This window comes from Crinia signifera, chromosome 6 (assembly GCF_055691185.1).
Source record: "Crinia signifera chromosome 6, ASM5569118v1, whole genome shotgun sequence".
In the NCBI taxonomy this organism is placed as follows: domain Eukaryota; kingdom Metazoa; phylum Chordata; class Amphibia; order Anura; family Myobatrachidae; genus Crinia; species Crinia signifera.
The window spans coordinates 191,190,028-191,210,687 of record NC_139222.1 but is presented as its reverse complement, the minus strand read 5'-3'; the positions used below and the strand labels follow the sequence as shown (position 1 = coordinate 191,210,687).

Genomic DNA, 20,660 nt, shown 5'->3' with positions numbered 1-20,660 from the left:
AATAATACACCAGCCGGCACAGACATAGAACACACACAGCGCTGCAGTAATAACACTACACTGTGTGCTTGTGTGTGCTTGTGTGTGATGGTCTGACCGAACTCCACGTGGCGCCCTTAGCATGTCATGACGCCAGACAGAGGGCAGGGCTCAGTCTGGCATCGCCCACATGGCGTCACTCACCTTCATTCATTATGCACAGCGTAACGTGCCCACTTCCTAGGGCAGGTTGCTATTGGTCGGCCAAGTGAGTGTATCTACTGTATGCATTTACCCTTTGACAGAAGCGCTGCGACAAGCCACACCCACTCTCTGCGCAGCCAATGAGAAGAGAGCCGGGAAGGTGTGTAGGGGATATGTGAGCGCTGCGCCTCCCGGCCTGTCCTTGCTATCTCTGACATCAGCCACGAGCAGCAGCAGCGCACGGCGGCCAAAGAGGACCCTCAGTAACAGCATCATCATGTCATTCAGCACCGAGCAGCGGGCCAAGCCCAACAGCCTGGAGTACCGACTCTTCTTCAGTGAGTGCAGCAGCCACAGTGGACGTGGTATAGTGTGGGCTGGGAGGCTTCCATAGGACAGGCCTGAATACATGTGGGCTATATGGGGAGCCACTACGCCTCGCAGATGGAATATTATTAATGGGCAGTGTGTGTGTAACGTTATTAATGGGCAGTGTGTGTGTAACGTTATTAATGGGCAGTGTGTGTGTGCATGGACTGCTGCTGGGGTACTGAAAGTGAAAGGGTTTCCCAAATGCTGGTTTCTGACCCTGACTTAAAGCTGCCCCTACCTTCATTTACGAGGTTGTTGAATGAGTTAGCCCAATAATACCCCTTTCAGACATACGCGAAAATCCCGGGTTTTTTCACATGAACGCGCCCAAACCCGGGACTAGTGTATGTCTGAAAGGGTATACCCGGGATTTCACTCCCGGATACTGAGCACCTGCAATTGACCAGGGTTTTTCCCGGTATTTAAATCCCGGGTATAATACCCGGCTTATGTCTGAATGGGTTTACCCGGGTTTTTCAGTTTTAAACATGTGATGTTGCTTTTTTTTGCTGCCGGGGCGTGTCCCATTTTAATGATGAAACACTGAAATGCTTGAAAAGCCTGGCTTATGTGTGAAAGGGGTATACCCGGGTATTTCCCAGATTTGAGGTGTAGTGTGAAAGGGGGTCTGTTACTTAAATCCTGGGAGTGACCTGGGTTGAAAATCCTGGGTAAACCTGGCCAAAATCCCAGGTAGTATGTCTAAAAGGGGTATAATGTTCAGAACAACCAGTGCATGACCCCAGGGCTTGGGGGGCACCTTGCAGGTGACAGCCGACTAATACAATTTAGCTTATTCCATGCTTGTTAGCTACTACCCGTCCCAATGTACTGTGAGGAGCAAAGTTCTGCCAGATGGCTGTGCCAATGTAACTTATGGTGCGTACAGGGGCGTAACCAGAACCTCACGGGCCCCATAGCAAAGTACCCTCATGGGCCCCCCTTCCCCCCCCTCTCAGCGATGGGGTGAGAAGGTGACAGCATTTGGGGGAGAGAGTGAGGGACAGCGACAGGAGATATAGGGGGTTATTCTAGTTCATTCTTTCTGACAAAATCCTTCTTAGATGGACAAAACCATGTGCACTGCGGGTGGGGCAGATGTAACTTGTGCAGAGAGAATTAGATTTGGGCGGGGTTTTTCTTCAAAGTGAGATCTATATTGCAGTGTAAAATAAAGCAGTCAGTATTTTCCCTGCACAGAAACAAAATAACTCACCCAAATCTAATTCTATCTGCACATGTTACATCTGCCCCCCTGCAGTGCACATGGTTTTGTCCATCTAAGAAGGATTTTGTCAGAAAGAATGAACTAGAATAAACCCCATAGTGATGGGGAGAAAACTGTTTGCTACAATATCAATGCTGCAGCAGCATGGAAGCCAGGGACTCCAGCGCTCTCTGCAGTAGAGGTCCCATCCACTAACTGCAGGTCCTGCGGTCAGTGAATGGGGCTTCTAACGCTGAGCGCTGGAGTCCCGTCCGAGCTGCTGCTGCCCATCCATTTTAAATTACCGGCGCTTCCCCCTTCCTCTCCCGGCTCCCCCGCCCCGTCCATCTTCTGAGAGCTGGCTCCAGTCCTCTAGGCGTCCCGCTGCTGCTTTGCTGTAAAATCCTCCTCCAATGTACCTTCCCCCTCCAGTGCTGAGCATGTGGCCGAGAGTATTCTGAGCGCTGCAGGAGGGCAGGCTTGTCCCTCCATGACGGACAGCTCCCCGGTACGCTCCTGCGCTCTGCTCTGCACACTCGCTGGTCTGGTGTAACAGGGTGCAGGGGATCCAGCGGGCCCCAGGGACAGTCCGGGCCCCATAACAGCTGCACACTCGGTAGATACGCCACTGGGTGCGTACACACGGGGGCGATTATAGCAAATATCGCTGGAAATATGGTCACTGAGCGACCATATTGCCAGTGATTGGAGTGTGCACCAGCGATAAATGCCCCTGAATGGTCGCTGGTCGGAGGAGCTTGCGACTTCCACTGCCTCTTCTCCCGGCAGTTTTCATCTCTGGTCGCAGATGAAAACGGGACACTGAGCAATATGATTGCTGAGCAATATATTGCCAGCGATCATATTGCCCAGTGTGTACGCACGTTTACTGATGGAACCATTACTTTAAGTACATTGTGCTACATCCAGGCAGCCTAAAGCCAAAGTCTACTTTACATGCCACAAGCATTAGATCGTACATGCCAGTGGTAGAAAACTGTTACATGCACATGGGCAGTATGAGTGTGAGTCCTCGAGCGCCCATACACATGTGTTTACCAGCATTACAAGGGGAGATACCTGTGTATTCGCTTAGGACACCTGAAACCTTTAGTCTGGCCCAGAGAATGCATATTTATGGGAATTCTATATTTGGCTAGTGGTGCTATTTTAAAGGCAAAGCAATAGGAGCATATGAACCTTTATTACTTGATAAATTGGCCCATGTCGTTAATTATACACACTGTGGCGTAACTATGGAGGGTGCAGGGGATGCAATTGCTATGGGACCCGGCTGCTGGGGGGGCCCGAGGACCCAGCAGGCAATCCCCTGCACCCTTTTGAATGTGAAGGCAGAGCCGAGTTAATTTGGGCCTGGGGTCCAGCGGTTACCATTCCGGCTGCTGCAGCTGACTTTAATTGCCGCGTGCTAGCTGACACTGTGTTCTCAGCGGGCACCCGGCGGCTCCATTCAGTCAGCAGTGTGCGTGGGACATCGGAGGGAGGGCAAGGCAGCTTTCACCCCCTAGTATCTTTCCGGAGTCAGTGTAGCAGGGATCCGAATGTGACTGGCGGCACACTCTAGCAGACGGCTCCTAAACCTGGGCAGGTAACTATATGAGGATAGCAGTGGGGGTGGGTGGGAATGCAGGTGCTGCTAATTAACATTTTATTATCGACTGTATATTCTGACTTCACTGTCACTGTGACTTTATGTAATTCCTAAAGCTGTGTACACACGGGGGGATAGGGGCTGAAATCGCTGGAAATATGGTCGCTGGCAACCATATTGCCAGTGATGGGAGTGTGTCCCGGCGATCGCCGGGTGCGCGCTCCCGTTTTCAGCCCCGTTCTAATCGCTGGTCGCAGGAGCTTGCTCCTGCGACCAGCTGATTACCTCTGCGGCACCGCCGGCAGAGGTTCCCTTTCATCAACGACCATCTCTGGTCGCTGATGAAAAGGAGAAACTGAGCAATATATCTCCCCCCTGTGTATGGGGCTTAAAAGGTGAGCATAGCACCACATAAGAATTGCTTCTAAATGGAACTTAAATTTTCTGATCATCTGGTTTAGCACTTGTTGGCTATATCAGAGATCTACATGTACCTTTTTATCTGATTATGTGTTGTGATTTGTATTTTGCAATAATTTTCTTATGCGATTAGAAATTATATTTATCATCTTTCTATAATGTTTTTTTTTTTTGGGGGGGGGGGGGAGGGGGAGTGGCTCCTTTTACTATACCGAAAGCTGTGTACACACGGGGGCGATAGGGGCTGAAATCGCTGGAAATATGATCGCTGGCGACCATATTGCCAGTGATTGGAGTGCGCACCAGTGATAAATTGCTGGGTGCGCGCTCCCGTTTTTAGCCACCTTATGATCGCTGGTCGCAGGAGCTTGCTCTTGCGACCAGCTGATTACCTCTGCGGCACCGCCGGCAGAGGTTCCCTTTCATCATCGACCATCTCTGGTCGCTGATGAAAAGGACAAACTGAGCAATATATTGCTAGCAATATATGGCTGAGCAATATATCTCCCCCCGTGTGTACGGGGCTTTAGATTGGGTACTTGTGTATTTTGGCGGCGCCCTCGATGTACGACGAACAGATCGCATCGCATGCCATGCACCCGATGGCATACGATGCCATGCGACGCGATTTTGACCCCCTATACGACCAAAAATCGTATAAGCACCCTAAAGGGTGCTTTTGAGCACCCAAATGGGTGCTTACAATGTTAAATGCACCCCCACGCCACTCCCCCACTATAAACGTGAACCCGAAGCGTGGCGAGCGCAGCGGGGCGGCGGTACGCGTCCTACGACCTTTTCATACCCCCACTATCCACGTCGGCGTGGAGTTGAGAATAGAATAGTGTGGCAAGCGCAGCGAGCCACCGAGCCCGAAGCGTGGCGAGCGGACGCGGATACCTTCACAGGTAAACGCGTCCCTTCGCGGGCTTCACAGGTATCCGCGTCCCCTTGCGGGGCTCGCCACGCTTCGGGCTCGGTGGCTCGCTCCGCTCGCCACACTATTCTATTCTCAACTCCACCCCGACGTGGATAGTGGGGGTATGAAAAGGTCGTAGGACGCGTACCGCCGCCCCTCGCGGGCTCGCTGCGCTCGCCACGCTTCGGGTTCACGTTTATAGTGGGGGGGTGGCGTGGGGGTGCATTTAACATTGTAAGCACCCATTTGGGTGCTTAACATTGTATAAGCACCCATTAGGGTGCTTATACAATGTGTAATCGCATCGCCTCGCATCGTATGGCATTGTATTTCAAAATTGTATGCTATCAATTGTATGCTATTGCTATGGCAGTTTCAAAATTGTATGCTATCGTACGATATCGCATACCATCGTATGCGTGATGCGATGGGCGCCGCCAAAATACACAAGTACCTTAGATTGCTGCTATTTCTCCTCCCCCTTCTTGTGGCATACTACAAAGTGCAGCCTGGCCCTTTGTTCCCTCCTATGCCTGCGAACCCTCCCCCTTCCCAGGGCCAGTGCAAACCCTCTCTGCGCCCCAGGCAATCCCACCCGACACCCGCTCCCCCTCTCCCCTCTGGGGGGGGGGGGGGATTTCTGCTCAGCGCAAACTACACGCGCTCCAGGGGACGACGGCACACGATACTGTGGAATGGGGGGGGGTGCTGACCCAGCCTCCACGCCCTGCCAACCGCCGTACACCTCACCGCTACCCGCGGACATCCTCCTCTCCCGCCGGGTACCTCTGCTGCATTTTCCAGGCGTGACTTCTGCCTCAGCCTGCACGGCGCCTGGCTCCCGCGTCATCCCGTCATCCCTACACGTGCTCCGGGGGCGCAGTATCGCCCGCACCCCCCCCCCCCCCCCCCCGTGTCCAGGGGTGTGTTTTCTATGGTACCGCTGGCGGTACTGAGCCGCCGAGGAGAGGTACCAGACTCTCCTCGGTGGCTCAGTACCGCCCTCCAGTGGCAAATGCCTAGAGCTGCATAGTGGTGGCGCCGGCCCTGCCCCTTCCTGATCCCTCCTGTGTTCCCCTCTTTCTCTTAATTACAATCTCACCTGGTTGTGTTGGGCCACTTTTACATTTTATTTATTCATACATATCCTGGGCCACTTTAAGTACCCAATCTGCCCCTAGATTTATGTACTGTCCATCTAAGCCACTTGTCCTCCCAACTATCAATGCCCCTTCTGTCAGTTTGTCCATCTATCATATATCTATAAAGATATTGCTATGGGGCCCACAAAGTTCTAGTTACCCCCCTGTCTACACATATGGGATGTCTTAAATGAAAATGAAAGCTCTAATTATTGGTGCCAAAGTAATGGTTATTTTAAATACGAAGGAAGATTCCTGTGTAATTTCACATAGGAACTGTTTTTTTTTTTGTCTTTGACCTCACAACCAGTGCAAGGTGCTATTTACAGAGTTCAAAAAGTCTCCCCGCAGTGGCTGTGCGCTGAGCAATAGGGCAACATAATTGTTTTTAAGCACTTTATTTATGTGCTGCGTGTACTTTTTGAAATAGATCGCATCTCATCTGGTTCAAAACGCACGCTGTTTTAGTACATTGCATGCATTTTGAACTAGATGCCAAGCGATGTAGTACAAAACACTGAGCCATTAGCTCCATATATCGGCCATTATGGGCACACTTGTGCAATTGCATTAGACGGGATTTGGGGTTCGATTTCCCTTAAAGCTCACCTTTCGATAAATCGCATAGAAAAATTTTTTTGGCTGTACAATTTGCATACAATCATGTGATTTACTGAATGCCCCATTGTGATTAAAAAAAAATGCTGTCAAAAACACACCAGATTATGGGACAGATCTTGTCCAGTCATGTGCACAGTGAGGTGTGGCCAGGAAGTGAGCAGTAATCGAAAGTCGCAGTTAGAAAAATTGAATGCGCACACAACAGCATTTTGCATTCTGCACGCACGGTTCGATGGATATTATGTGCAGAAAATTAAGATCATGAGAGATTCGACCAGAGTGCCTGTGCATCACGTCGCAACAGATGCGGTCGAAATCAAATGATTGAATGCTATATCTCACAGGTGTATGGGCAGCATTAGAGTTTATGGATTGTACAATGTTTTACATCTTGAATATTTGTACTTGTTTGGTTTAGATTATAGATCTGAATTAAATGGGTATGAGTCATTGGGCCAACCCTATTTAGGTCAACACGCATTGGTTGACAACTGAAGGACGACAGTGCTTAGGTTAACACCTGAAGTAGGTTGACATGGCTAAGGTTGAAGATAGACCCGAGCATTAGGGCAACAATGGGAAGGCTGACATGAGTCGACCTATTTCAGGTGTTAACCTAAGCCTTGTCGACCTAAATAGGGTCACCCTAATGACCGTATCCCATTTTAAATATGGACATTCGGTATGTGCTGAAAGGCTAACCTACTGTAGCAAGGGGACAAATGTGTGTAAATTTGGTTGTATCGTTATATCATATCATATCTAACATTTTGCCCTTCCTTGTGTGTGTGTGTGTGTGTGTGTGTGTGTGTGTTTTTGGTACTTCTATGTTAGTTGGGCGCCCACTAAGCTATTTACTTTGTTTTACGCGTCGCCACACTATATAAACTCCACTCCATGCCGACATGTATAGTGGGGTATGAGCGTACTAACTATAGTGGGTGCCCAACTAACATATAAGTACAGTTTTTGTTGGCTCTGATTGGCCATGCATTACTTCTGATGTAGCTTAAGCTCTACATGTACACACTTCTGCTCGCCACATTGAGATACTGCGAGCAGTAATGTCTGCGGCCAAACTATTTAATTAATGCTGACAGGCACCCAAATAACAGTATACTTTAATATACTATTGAATTAATAAAACACAGGTACTGGTTAGTTACTTGTTAGTACACTTGCACTAACCAAGCTTTGTAAATGGAAATTGGCTTGCAGTGGATTGTATCACTTGTTCTGTTCAGCTATATATAGGTTTCCTGACTGTTCCAGCTGGCTTCTGGTGATGCCTTAGTTTAGGTATTAAGGCCCATAGGTCTCCTGTACAGGAAATGCATGAAGTAACCGTAAAACCTGACCAATTGTAAGTTGCCATAGCTTAGGAAAAATAGAGTCAAAATTGTGAAACTAGGTAGTTTAATGACAACCAGTTAACATCAACTCTCAGGGGGTTTAATTACATAGTTGCAAGGAGACCCATTTCAGCTTGCAGCCCCCAATGATGGAGAGCTGAAACATGCATGAAGTGGCCTCTTTGTGCACCCAAATTGCACTTTTAGGGACTAGCCTTGCACTTGTGTTGGGCTTACCAGTTTTATGCAGCTAAATCTGGCTTATCTGAGTTCAATCAGCTTGATTAAAACAAAACAACTTGAGTATCGCCCTTATCTCCCATCACTTGAGACTGTATATCGGGTGCATCAGGAATGAAGCCCTTACATACACAATGCCAGCCATACAATAGACCAACCTTCATCCAACTAGTTGGTTGGCTGGCTTGAAAATCTGGTAATGTATGGGAGCAAATTACAATCAGCAATTTGCTCACAAACCAAGGAAAATGGACAAAAACATCAAAATGGTTTAAATCAAACTACCGTACCTGTGTCTGGTTCCATATTTTGGGAGCAAATTGCTGAATTACAAGTTAAATTTTCTTCTATCCAGTTCCAGATTTTAATTCCATTCAAAAAAGTAGTTGGATTAAAGGTGATCTGATGCATAAGAGTGGCCTGATGGAATAGCCTATGATTTGTAAGAGCCTTAACCGTTTTAGCTGGATCATCACTAGATTTAAAGTGGCATATACTGTACAGTAGTTTAAAGGCAAAACCAGGCTAGTAAATCATAAGCAGTTACATTGGCCCAATTAACGGACAGATGGAAGTACAGTATATAAGGAAAGATCTATAAAGGATGCTGGTTGGAAATATTTTTCCCTCACAGGGTATAGATTGTTAGTTTCCCCATCTTAGGCTGTCTGTATTGTAGTTGTACTAGAACTGGACAGTCCTAGTGTGAATGTGAGCATTTAGGTTTATAGAGCAGGGCATATATTCTGCTCTGCACTTCTACCTTTTGAAACGTGTAATTAGGATTAAACAGGTTCTTCCATGACTGGCACTGGCTCTTCCTTGCGAGTGTAGACTTGCCACCATACTTGTGTAATGTTGATATGATTTAACATAACACTTTAATAACAGGTAGTGATAGTCTAAAGGGGCATACGCACGGGGCAGTTTCTAATCAGTCACTTAGAAATGAAGCATGTATCGCTCAGTGTGTATTGTCTGCAGCGATGCTGGCGCACACAGAGATCTAACGTGCATAAATATAGCCTGTAAAATCAATGGTACTCTTTACCTAGCACGGCGCCCACGATTTTGATCGTGGGCATCGCAGGTAAAAAAATCACGGGCATCGCGGCCATTGAATGCACTAAAAATCGGGTGCGACGCGATGCCCGCGATTTCCCATAGGGATCAATGTTAAATTTCTCAATTGACCCGATTTTACTGTTCAATGCCTCAATTGACCCGATTTTTTCATAGGAAACAATGTTAAATGGCCCACAGGGGCCAAATAGGCACCCTAAAGTGTGAAATGGTCCCCACAATTGTTAACGCCACCCCACGATCAACATGAACCCGAAGCGTGGCGAGCGCAGCGAGCCCGCGTCCTACGACCTTTTCATACCCCCACTCTTCACGTCGGCGTGGAGTTGAGAATAGAATAGTGTGGCGAGCCACCGAGCCCGAAGCGTGGTGAGCGCACGCGGATACCTTCACAGGTAAACGCGTCCCTTTGCGGGCTTCACAGGTATCCGCGTCCCCTCGCGGGGCTCGCCACGCTTCGGGCTCGCCACACTATTCTATTCTCAACTCCACGCCGACATGGATAGTGGGGGTATGAAAAGGTCGTAGGACGCGTACCGCCGCCGCTTGCCACGCTTCGGGTTCACGTTGATCGTGGGGTGGCGTTAACAATTTGGGGGGCCATTTCACACTTTAGGGTGCCTATTTGGCCTCTGTGGCCCATTTAACATTGTTTCCTATGGAAAAATCGGGTCAATTGAGGCATTGAACAGAAAAATCGGGTCAATTGAGACATTTAACATTGTTCCCTATGGGAAATCAAGGGCATCGCGTCGCACCCAATTTTTTAGTGCATTCAATGCCCGCGATGGGCGCCGTGCTAGGTAAAGAGTACCAAATCAATTATCTAATAAAGCACTAGAATACAGAAAAATGTCAACCAAACAGTGCGCAGTGAAGCCCCAAGTGCAGCTAGACACAAATTCACTCAGTAGGAAACACCTTTAACTACTGACAAGAGACAATGTGAACAAAAAAGAGATAGTGAATTTGAAATGTCAGCGCTCAAGAGGTCAATATGTTTATAAGGAAAGATACGCCTTATATACTTATGCTTAAGAGGTACAGATTAACTGGATTCACAGGTTGTTGTACCAATTTTCACATACTTCTTTTTCTCCCCAATTAATAAAGCAGGGGAGACAGAATACAACACAGCATGGTGCAGATCAATTGAATAAAAGAAGATTTAATACATAAAATGCACTTACAATAAAGTGACTTTGGTAAAAGCACAAGACAAGTACTCCTTATAGGCAAAACAGCAGGCAAAGATGTTCTCAGTCCACTGGTCTGGGTTCCCCGCCTCCGGAAACAGGCAGCCACAGTCCTAGGGATCCAAGCCGCAAAGCCCTTCAGGATGCATGAGTCCAAACAGTAGTAAAACACGCTTGACGCGTTTCGGAGCTTAGTCCTTCTTTAGAATCGTGTTTGGCAAGTGTCCTCACCCTGCTATATATACATAAATACAGCTGGAATCAATCGCCGCTAATCGGCGTCCAACTTCCTGTGATTTGGAACGCCGATTAGCTGGCGACCATATTGCCAGTGATGGGAGTGTGCCCCGGCGATAAATCGCCGGGTGCATGCTCCTGTTTTCAGCCCCATTCTAATCTCCTGCGACCAGCTGATTACCTCTGCGGCACCACCGGCAGAGGTTCCCCTTCATCAGCGACCATCTCTGGTTGCTGATGAAAAGGAGAAACTAAGCAATATATTGCTCAGCCATATAGTGCTGAGCAATATATCTCCCCTGTGTCCTTTAACTAACTTTTAGTAAATATTGCACTCAAAGACCAGTCGCTGTGAGCAGAGCTGGCATTTTTTAATGGATAATTTAAAGATCTCTCACAGCAACGTTGGTACTCAAAGGGTTTAATAAAAATTTGCTCCGCAATTTACACACCTAATTTGACAAATTATCTTGGCACTCAAAGGGTTAAAACTGGCAAACAGAGTTGGTCGGCTGAATCTACACCACACCTGTTCACTTCAGTGGCAGTATCTCGCTTAAGTGTTTGCTACCCCATAGCACTTCTGAGCGAATCAAAGGGCACAACTTGCATGCGTTCAAACGCCATGGTAGTTCTCTCCCCCCCCCCCCTTACATTCATAATCCTGGGGAAGTGATAAAGTGGCCAGAGAGAACACACCAGGCAGTCAGCTCCTAACTGCCAAGTTACAGGCTGGGTTTGAAAAATTATAGTTAGAAACTGAGCTGCCACACATATGTTTTTAAAACAAAAACTGTATGCAGTCAATATCAACCCTATGCATAGAGCATGGCTTACTGTAGCCAAAATGAGTACCGCATATTACTGACACCTTTACACAATGCATGTGCTTAGAACACAGGTTATTGATAGGTTAATAACCTATGTGTTGGTGCTCCCCAACCGTGCGCACAGCAGCCTATCTAGTTGTATATGGAGGGTTTTTCCTTTTTAACCCTTCATAGAATTTAGTGCAGAAAAAAGGTATACATAACTCAAGGTTGCCGACTCTCCCGGAATCATGGGACATCTCACGGACACCCAGAAGAGGGCCCCTTTCTCCTGCAGCTGTCGCCTCGCTTGCGCAATATGAACTGCGCATGCGCTAGATGCCACCGCCGCCGACGTGATCATCTATTCGAGATGAGAGAAGAACAGCGTTTGTAGGGGGCGGGGTAAGTGTATGCGCTGGCGCTTTATTCATTCCCCTACTCTCCCGGCACTGTCCCCACTGTCCCGACTCCCAATAAGTGCGATGTCACGGTGCTGGGGCTGTCTTGTACATCTTTCAGCCGGGAGAGAGAGACAGCTACTGTACGTAGCTGCATTGCGAGTGCCACTGATGTCATGCGGCAGACCCGCCTGTGCTCCCTGAGTCTCTGCACATGCAGAGACGGAAGCATGACAGATCCACTGGCACATTAAGGCTTGACAGGCTCAAAGAAGCCCCAGTCTGGCAGCCACCTCACTGCCACTACTGCAGAAAAAGGAGGAGGAGCCTGCAGCCTTACAGACCCACCAGGGTTATCGTGACCCAGCACAGGAGACAGTGAGGGTCTTTCCAGGTGAATCCTGCTAGCTGTATATTTATTTATTTATATATAGATGGCTATTTTTAATCCTTGCTGCACTGGGGGGGGGGGGGGGGTTAACGGAGGGGGTGGGCTGCTTCTTTGTGTTGCCAGACAGCCCATGCCTTTGCCTGCTCTTCTAGCATTAGTCTGTCCCTACTACTCATTCCTTGCCCTCCCCTCACTCCCCTCTGCCTGGTCTCCCAGCACTGTCCCCACTACACTACTCATTACTTGCCCACCCCCTCTGCCTGGTTTCCCAGCACTGTCCCCACTACATCTGGCTCCATGCTTATCAAAATACTATAGGCAACCCTGACATAACTTATGACCAGGCGCTGATGTGTTCAAGAAATGTGTAGTTCCTCTTCACTGTTAGTATGTCGATGGTACCATGTGGGAGGGAATATGAAATATAGTGATGTACAGTTTTAGTAAACAATACTTTAATACACACAAATTGTTTACTGGTAGGTCACATATAGATCAACCAGGTAAATCAATGACAGTATAAAATCCCAATACAATAAAATGTCTTTTACAGCAATGTAACAGTGGTCTCTTATTATAATCCAACTTGGATTACTACACTATGTGTTCAAAGTGATCAGAAGATTTTGTTTTGGACAAATTTTAAGCAAAAAGTAGCTATGCCCCTAACTGTCCAGATTTCACATTCACATGTGAACACCCCCTTCTAGGAAGCTAAGCATTTGAGAGTTGTGTTAATGAACCCTACGCCAAAGGTATTCAACATGTGGCCCTCCAGCTGCTGTTGAACTACATTTTGCAGCATGCCTTGCCACATTTCTGCTATTAAAGCTTGCAAAATCTGTCCGGACATGATGGATGTACGATTCCTCAGCAATTGGAGGGCTGCATGTTGAATACCCTACACCCTTTTCTCCATGGTTATGAACACATTAGAATTGCCAGTTTTTCTTCACATATCTTGCCTGGAGGGTTGTGGCAGTTAAGGCCGCCATCCACTAGTGCGATACGGCCACTTGGCGATTCCAACGCATAGCTACAACGTCTCACGTCCCTTTTCTGCGATTACGATGCTAGGTGCATTCCATGCACCTTGCATTAGTCTCTGCTCCTACAGGCTGCCATGTATATTAATCGCATCCCTTTCTGGGATCGCATATGAAACATTGTATGCAAAAGGACCACATACAATGTATTTTTTTTTTTTTATTAAATTGCGTCTTATTTGCAAAATGGAGATAATAGGACACAAAAGCAGATTCTGATGATTAAGGTTATATGCAGCAGGTCTATAAGCAGTGTGTGACTGCCGCTCTTATCTGTATAAGAATTGAAACCGTGTGATGTAGCATTGCGTATGTACAAGCACAATCAGTAGATGCTCCTACTCTACTGGATTGTATAAAACTTGTGTATGGCAGGTTTACATGGGAATTTTTTTTTGTATTGAAAAAACAATCACTGCGTTCAGTTTGTGTGTGTGTGTGTGTGTGTGATAAGCCTACACAATAAGGTGATGCAATACACTGGAGCATTCCTTCTCACACAGCCACTGCTTTTGTCATTTCTTTAACATTCGGAATAGCTTTCTGGGATGAGTTCATTTTTTGCACTGTGGCAAAAACATTTAATTCCCGGGGGAAATTTACTAAGATTCGGCTCTTTTTCAGATGAGATGCACAGTTGCCTACCCTCCGGCATTCTGCAGAAGACTCCCTGAAATAACAGCAATCTCCCTCTCTCCCTTATTAGTCTAGCAATCTCCCTCATTTCACCTAGCTCACATTACACTGTTACATGTTTAGGAGCAAAAAAAGGAATGAGAGATACATTTACATTGAATCGTCAGCACCATTTCCCAGCACTTTAACAAGTATAGTCATTCTTGCCTACCTGACCCTCTCCATGCGGGAGAAAATGCTCTGCTCCTGGACTTCCCTGGTAATGTATGATTGCCATCACCTGTGGTGAAACACCTTTCTTATCAATTACCTAGCTCACCACAGGTGATGGCAATCATACATTACCAGGGAAGTCCAGGAACAGAGCATTTTCTCCCTCAAGGAGAGGGTCAGGTAGGCAAGTATGAGTACAGTATCTCTTACTAACTGCTTTGTGGCTCATCTACATTTGGATATATATATATGTAATTTTAAAAGATTCCCCTCAGATGTAACCGTACACCAGGGCCGGATTAAGGTTTGTGGGGCTCTGGGCAACACTGTTTGTGCCCCCCCCCCCCCCCCCCCGGCCCGGCACAGTCCACACGCGCACACACACAGACCCCCGCCTATGCCGTACACACCCACGCTTCTAGGTGCCACATTCAATGTCTCCATATATGGAACTAGACACGCCCTTTAAGTGGAGCATGACAGTCCCCCTCAATGGGGTGCTGGACAAAATTCTACTACCAACTATAATCTCCCTGAAACTAGTTTTCAAAAGTAGGCAAGTATGTTGTTCTGGGCAACCAATCAGATTCTGTTCTCTTCAGAAGGTGCTAAATAAGTAGATTCTGATTGGTTGCCCCATTTTAGTACATTCATCTACCAGAGTCCCACTGCACCGCCAGAACTAAAATAAAGAATAGAAATTCATGTGCTAAATCAGTTACACACATACCGACTTGTGTAGGGAGAGCATTCTTAGCGATGCTACATCGCTCGGGTCTCTCAGCAGACAGTGATGCACAGCATTGTCAAGGGCAGTGTTTACCGTTGAGAACACTGACCGATATTGATCGGCAGCAGATTGGGGCTGCGCATTCAGATTTCTGTGTGTTCTAAACACACAGCGATATTCAGGCATTTTCTGATCAATTTAGTAAAATGATTTAAAATTGCTCAGAAAATGCCTACATTTAGGTTCGTGTGTAGTCTTTAATTTTTTTTATGTTTTTTTTTTTTTTTTTCAAGAATTGTCTTTAAGTTGGGTTTTGCTTGTTTGTTAAGCTGAATGTTGTCAACTCAATGCTTTGTAAACTTAGGGCCCATACACACTAGGTGATTTTGAGCTACTTCTAGCTCACAATTTCCCAGTGTGTATGGCCTGGCGATCCTGCTTTATCGCTGGCCACCCAGTGATTGGTGCCCATTACAAAAATGGCAAACTGTCCATCTCTGCTTGCTCAAAGCATACAAGGCACAGCATTCTGTGGTAGCTGCTGTTGCCAGTCATGTAAACACATTGTTAATGGTTACAATGTTAAGCTGCAATGTCAACAAATTAGTGTGGCCATTTGATTACCATTTAAGACCTAACCCTACATCAATATAATGCTGACTGTCAACAGTCTGAAAGTTGACATAACTTATCACTCCCATAGCTCCATAGTAATGCTGGAAGATAAAGGGGGATAGTTCTCAAAGCATGAAGAGAGATAAAGTACCAACCATTCAGCGCCTAACTGACCTTGTTCAAACACTGCAAGATAAGGCGATGGAAGGGGTAGGAGGGCTGCCCAGGAGCTTGACTCTGAGAACGATAATTGATTTAGGATATAAGCTAATGTTCTCATGAATATGATACGAAGGGGTTCTGGATCTATCCTGTTATACACAATGTGAATAAATAGCGTCTTATTTACACAATGGAGTGAATAGAACAAACAAGCCACTTCTGATAATTAAAATATGCAGCAGGTCTATAATCGGTGCGTTACTGCTGCTGTATCTGCGTAAGAATTGGAACGTTATAGTGCTTTCCTGTGAAAGTGTAAGGTAGCATTGCATATGTACAAGCACAATCGGTGCATGTCAGTCAGCTGCACAGCTCAGGCACTGCTATTTCATACCTCCCAACTTTCAAGTAACGCTAGGTGGGACATTAGTACGCGCCTGAAATTTGGGGGTGTGGTCTAGTGGCAAGGGGTTGTGGCTTACAAATCACATCAGTCTCGTGAGGCCATGCCCCCACAGTGTAAAAACAGGGGCGTGATCTGTAGGCCACAACCCCCTTGCCACCAGACTCTATTAGTATGGTGGCAAGGGCAGAACATCTATTTACAGCTGGCAGCGGGTGACAGGGGGGACTTCCAACTGCCAAGCCGTGGGGCTCCATAACAGCTGCACTATAGTTAGACGGTCCGGCCATGTCTATCTTTTCATGCCCCCCATGTCTGTCCATGCCCCCATATGATTCTCTGAATGTCTAGCTATAAATCCGTGCTGCCAATGTCCTTTTTTGCCCCCACATGGTGCTCTGTCCATCCATGCCCCTCTAAGTCCTTTCATCTGTCTATAGTTCCCATGTGGTGCACCATTCACGCGTTTGTCCATCTTTACCCCTAATATGGCACTCAGTATGTTCATCTGTCAATCTGTTTCCCTTCTAACTATTCCCCATCCCCTCCATCTGTCACCATATGAATCTGTTTCCCTTCTAACTATTCCCCATCCCCTCCATCTGTCACCATATGATGCTGTCTATCTGCCCATGTTCCTGTCCGTCATTCTGTCCATCTATGCCCTCTCCCATCTGTCTGCCAATAGGGCCTGGTTCAGAGTTAACAGCAAATGGGCAAAACAACGTGTACTGCAGATGGGGCAAATGATTTGTGTGACGGGTGTTCAAATGGAAATCTAATTTGCAGTATAAGAATAAAGCCGCCACTATTTACCCTGTACAGAAACCACTCCCCCCAAATCTAATACCCCATTCACACCAGCCTAAATTCCCGGGTTGAGTCCGGGAACAACCCGGTACTAGCGCTGGTGTGAAAGGTTCCCGGGACAAAATCCCGGGCAAATTTCAACCCGGCTAGGTACCAGGGTTGTTCCCAGGTTCAACCCGGGGACCTGGCTGGTGTGAAAGGTACAGGTTATACTAACCCGGGTTGTCGTGTCCTCGGTGTGCTATCTGGACGGGAATCCACGCAGGCGGCGGGCGCAAATGATGGGATAGCCAGATGATGATGATGACGCAGTTCTCCGGCGGCAGTGAGGACGCCGGAGAGCTGCTTCATCCTCAGCCTGTCCCGCCATTTGCACCGCCGCCGCCTGTGTGGATCCCTGGCCTGCAGGGAGGACCAGCAACCGGGGTGAGTATTCTGCCCACCTCCGTCGACTGGCCACCTCCTGCCGGCCTCCTTCCCGCCCCCTTCTCACACCAGAAAATGCAGGGGCATTTCTGGTGTGAATGGGTCCAAACCCGGGAATGTCCCTGCTTGTCCCGGGAACTGAATTCCCGGGTTTGTCCCCGCATTTCTGGTGTGAATGGGGTATTACTCTCTGCACACATTACACTTGCCCCACCTGCAGTGCACATGGTTTTGTGCATTTGAAAAAGATTTTGCATGTGCAATAAAATCTGAATTAGGCCCAAAACCACATATGGCACACTCTGTATGTTAATCTATGCCTCCTCCCATCCTCTGTCTGTGCCCCTATATGGTGCTCTGTCCAGTTATGGGATATTAAGTCAACATGCACTGGGTCGACCACTAAAGGGCAACATGGCTTTGTGTCAAACATTCAACCCTGTCAACTTGAGCCATGTTGACCTAAGCCATATCAACCTTAAGTGGTTGACCCAATGCATTTATATTTCATGAACTGTATATAGAATTGTGGGGCAGATGTATGTTTTTTTTGTACTAAAGATGGAAAAAAGACACATTTGGTTACTACCTGGACGCCACACCTTAAGCAATTTAGACAAAATCCACATTAATTTGCATAGTTGACCACAGTAAAGGGAAATGCATCAATCCTTTGAGAAAGTGGAGTAGTTGCCCAAAGCAAACGTGTTGGATAAGTGCCTTCTAGAAGCTGATGACTGAATCCCAATTGTAAGCATGCAGGGTTGGATCGCATTAAGCTGTGGGAGGGACTATTAGGTTTAGGTACTAGTGGGGAACTTGGGTTAAGGGCTGGACTGTGGTGGTGGGGGGGTAAATATACTTAACAGACACCTGTTGTGATTCAGGATGCCGCATTAGGTTTCTGACCACCAGCATCTCATCTGACAGTCATCATAGAATTCGACAGATAAGAACCACTTGGCCCATCTAGTCTGCCCATTTTTTAAACATGTTACCTCATACCATATTTGATCGTTTATTTTTTTTGTAAGGATATCAATATGCCTATCCCAAGCATGTTTAAATTGTACTACTGTATTTGCCTCTACCACCTCTGATGGGAGGCTATTCAACTTATCTACTATTTCTGTGAAGTAATTCTTCCTCAAATTTCCCCTGAATCTTCCTCCCTCTAGTTTCAGTGCATGTCCTCTTGTTCTGCTGCTCCTCTTCCTGTGAAGAATGTCTCCCACCTGTACCTTGTTAAAGCCCTTGATGTATTTGAAAGTTTCTATCATGTCCCCCCTTTCCCTTCTCTGCTCCAAAGTATACATATTAAGATATTTTAGTTGCCCTTCTTTGTACAGTCTCTAATGTATTTATATCCTTCTGGAGATATGGCCTCCAGAACTGAACACAATACTCTAGGTGAGGTCGTACCAATGACCTATACCAGTGATTTTCAACCTTTTTACCTTGTGGCACACTAAATACGATTTCAAAATTGCCAAGGCACACCATGAGATCCCCACAGGGCAAACCACATTGGCCCCCACAGAAAAAAAAAATCTATTGGCCCCCATATAAAAAACAAACACACTGGTATCAAACTAAAATACATTGGCCCTTTACATGAAAAGTAGAGACCAATAAATAGCAGTTGAACTGGTGATTGCTGTAAACTGGTTTGGGCATCTCTAGATCTGGGGGCACACTTGAGAACAGCTCAAGGCACACTAGTGTGCCACGGCACAGTGGTTGAAAAACACTGACCTATACAGTGGCATTATTACTTCTTTCTTTCTACTGCTGATACCTCTCCCTATGCAACCAAGCATCTGAATTGCCTTCTTCATTGCTTTGTTACACTGCCTACCTGCCTTTAAGTACCCTGAAATAGGGACACCTAGATCCCTCTCTTCCTCACTTTTTATTATAGTGCCATTTATACTATACTTAGTCTTTGGATTTTTGAGACCCAAGTGCATGATTTTGCATTAAACTGTAGTTGCCATGCTCTTGACCATTCCTCTATGTATCTGTATCCATTCCATATGTATCTGTTTGATGTGACTTTTAACCTGCATTTCCAAAAATACCTTTACTAGTACTAGGGTCCTCTAATGCACTTTTTTTTTGCCCTAGCACATGTTGCATTATTAAACCTTTGAGTAACAAGAAAATATGTGTAAAAATTGCCCAGCAAATATTCTTATTCATAAGAATGACCAGTAATTTTACCTTTTTTTTTTTTTTTTTTTTTTTTTTTATATATAATATTTTTTTTTTTTAATGCAACTTTTTATATTTGAATTTATATAACCAATGTGAGCGACATTCGCATTTTAAGTAAATATTTTGCGTATCTCTCAGATGTTGGTACTCAAAGGGTTAAATGTTCTATACAAATGAGCATGGTTCTAATTCTTGGTTAGTTTTCAACTGAAAATCTAGAGAAGCCTGATCTGTCACTCCTACAGGTTTCTCAATGGCTGTTTAATCACCACAAGAGCTATCTATGTAACCCTATTACAAATCTTCATCCCAACTGTGGAAATACTAGCCTCTGATAAATCAGTAGTTTGTGTCATCGGCTGTTGTAATCCCTTGATAGGATTTGGCTCTATATATAGCCTCTTGCATCTTGACCTTTCGTAGAAAAATGTCCTGCTGTTTAATCAGGCTGCACTAAAGATTATGGTGTGGCCAGGCTGTTTCTATGTTCAGTTTTATTTGTTCATTTTTTATCTATGAACTGAAATATTTTCTTCAATTACTTCCATTAGTCTTACTGGTTTTGCTTGTTGAATCTATTAACTTGTAGGACTGAGGTTCCAGGCGTAAGTGAGACTTATGGGCCCCATACAGCTACAGATCGATTGTCAGATTGAGCTGGTTGGAACAAAATCCTGGAAACGAATGAGCAGATGACCGTTGACAATTTGCTTTGAAATGCTGGAAAACTGCCAAAAACTGTCACTCATCCTTTACCAGGTTTTTGTTCCAACCAGCCAGATCTGACAATCGATCTGTAGATGTATGGCCCCCTCTAGGCACAAAAGACTAAAACCCTCCGCTTATAGTGTTGCCTAAAAAGACAAAAGATCATATTCGACATAGAACTGATTTGGTTATCTGGTAAATGCTTGGCCGTGCATGTGAATTGTTTGGTTGATTTCAAATAATAAGCTGTGTAACTAACTACTTTACCATGGCTAAGTGAATTCCACCTTTTATATTGTAATTGATCCCCAGGGCTTACTCAAGCCACAAGGTGAGTCCACCAACCTCTTCTTTTTTTTTTGGGGGGGGGGGGGGGGGGATATAAAAATCCCTGATATACACAGGGTTAACTAGTTCCGTGACCCTGTTAACTTTAGAATATAAACTTTTCATGGATTTTCAAATTTTCTGACATAAATGTAGAATTTCTAGGCGAACAAGAGTGTGGT

General features: G+C 46.1%; 1 protein-coding gene across 1 annotated transcript in view; it reads left to right on the top strand.

Moving 5' to 3' along the window:
- Nucleotides 1-311: 311 nt before the first annotated feature.
- Nucleotides 312-20,660, top strand: part of PPA1 (inorganic pyrophosphatase 1) — a 78,293-nt gene continuing 57,944 nt past the window's right edge. The window contains exon 1 of the mRNA XM_083148471.1: nt 312-521. Within this exon, the coding sequence (XP_083004597.1) occupies nt 461-521 (61 nt within the window). The 5' untranslated portion in view covers nt 312-460. The remainder of the gene's footprint in view (nt 522-20,660) is intronic.